Here is a 1,918-nt window from a genome sequence, read left to right on the forward strand (position 1 = left end):
TAATACTTTCTAAGCAAATCAATCAATATAGATAAAGGGGTAAATCATAGTTGAAGATAATAAACCCTAGGATGATCTTGAATATTGAATCAGATGATAATAAGGTAAACAAGGTTAATGAGAGAAGGTGATAAACTTCTGAAAGATAAGAGAGATAATGTTAGAGAGAGAGAAAAGAGAGAGATTGTATTTCCAGTAGCTAAAAGTCCCCCCTTTTACAAGGCTTGGATACTCTTTATATAATAGAGGATCCTTGCTCGAATATTAAAAGGCAAAAAATAAAGTACATGTTACGGAGCGGCCGACGTGATCGTGAAGTCGTCCCTCTTGTTGCTCATAGGTCGCCCTTCTAGCCGGGCTTACGCACACTCGGTCGGTCGTGCTGGCTTGAAGAACGTAGTTGGTCAAATTCGACCCCATACACTCTGGAGACCACTTGACGTGTCAATATAGAATATTACTACTTGACATTGTTTAATGAAGCAGAAAAACTGAAACTAAAGTTACAATCCGGATGTAGAATATGCCCCTTTAAAGAAAAATGAACTTATAAAAAATTGTTAAAAATGCCAAGAGGAAAATTTATGAAGAATCAACCATATGATAAATATCTCGCTATATTTTTGTCACCACTTATCCAATCAAGAAGCGCAAGAAAATTAGCAAAATCCTGGAATAGTATTAACGAATATTCAATGAGTCATACTCCTAAGTACAGTAGTAGTTTACATTTTTTTTCTCTCTTAATTGCTCCACCTATTTTGTTCATCATCATTACCATCTTCAGCCCACATATCAACCCAATTCTTCTGAGCTTGTTCCAACCCAAGAAATGACCCCTCTTTCTCAGCATCCCAACTAGCAGACAATGTCCCATAAGCAATTCCAAGTGTTGAAGCTCCAAATGTGATAAACGTTGTCAAGAATGGTAACCAAACTGGCACATCCCACAATTGTTGTTGCTTTACTATATCCAAAACCTGCAGGAGAGCGACACCGCCTACCATTGGAGCTCCCACGTAAAACAACATCCTTCCTATAATTCTTTCCCACACTGCCGACGGAATTTTTTCGTCGTTATCGTCATTGTTGTTATTCTTATTATTCCTTCTGTTATTTCTTTTGGAGGCGTCGAGTTTTCCGTTTTGCTTTTGTGTTTCAGCTGGTACATCGCCGAAGCCTTTTGCTTCGGCATGTAATTTCCATGTAATTTGGTGGATGTTTGGAGTTCTGTATATGTTTTTATGGAAAAGGATTGGGATTTTTTGATTCGATGGAAATGAGTTTGTAATTGAGAGATAAGAGTTTTGAAGACCTACGAGAGTTTCCATAGCTATTTTAATTTGGTCACGTTTCTCATGGATTCGTGTTCTTTGTAAATGCTACGGCCGGTAGTAGTAGTCTTATCCAAATAGATGAATGGTTGTGCCTCAATCTTTAACTTTTTGTTATCATGCTTGCTTATTATTGATGGATATTTTGAAAATATTTTAGTCGTCTTGCTTTTCCCCCCATTTTATCGGTATATATATGATATTTACTAGAAGTATTTAAAAAGAGTTCCAATATTATTTTGACAGCATTCACAACTCATAATGTATTACAGTAATATTTTTTATCCAACTTAATCATGTAATTGTAAGTTAATTAATCTGGTTTATTAAGTATGGACATGGTAGATGGGAACTTTCATAGCACTATATTTTAGAGTCTAATTACGATACACAATTATAGTTTGCCTAATTACCATTTGTAGCTAATATATCAATTTTGCTGTATAAAGATCTCGCTGTATCAGTTCGTTGCCAGGCTGTATTAACGAAAACAGTTTTGATGGAAAAGTTGTGCCAATTGTATTGGTTCGCGCATAGTGGCTGTATCAGTAAATACAATTTTGATGGAAAGTTGTATCAATTGT

General features: G+C 35.7%; 1 protein-coding gene across 1 annotated transcript; it reads right to left on the reverse strand.

Moving 5' to 3' along the window:
* Nucleotides 1-530: 530 nt before the first annotated feature.
* LOC109221585 (uncharacterized protein PAM68-like) lies at nucleotides 531-1,416 on the reverse strand. Its single transcript, XM_019386058.1, has one exon. The coding sequence runs from the start codon at nucleotides 1,329-1,331 to the stop codon at nucleotides 744-746; it is 588 nt and encodes a 195-aa protein (XP_019241603.1). The 5' UTR covers nucleotides 1,332-1,416; the 3' UTR covers nucleotides 531-743.
* Between the last annotated feature and the right edge of the window lie 502 nt (nucleotides 1,417-1,918).

Source organism: Nicotiana attenuata, unplaced genomic scaffold, assembly GCF_001879085.1.
Source record: "Nicotiana attenuata strain UT unplaced genomic scaffold, NIATTr2, whole genome shotgun sequence".
NCBI classification, from domain to species: Eukaryota; Viridiplantae; Streptophyta; class Magnoliopsida; order Solanales; family Solanaceae; genus Nicotiana; species Nicotiana attenuata.

Excerpts from the sequence above, each read along its gene's own strand:
- LOC109221585 (XM_019386058.1), bottom strand. The coding sequence starts at position 1,331 with ATGGAAACTCTCGTAGGTCTTCAAAACTCTTATCTCTCAATTACAAAC.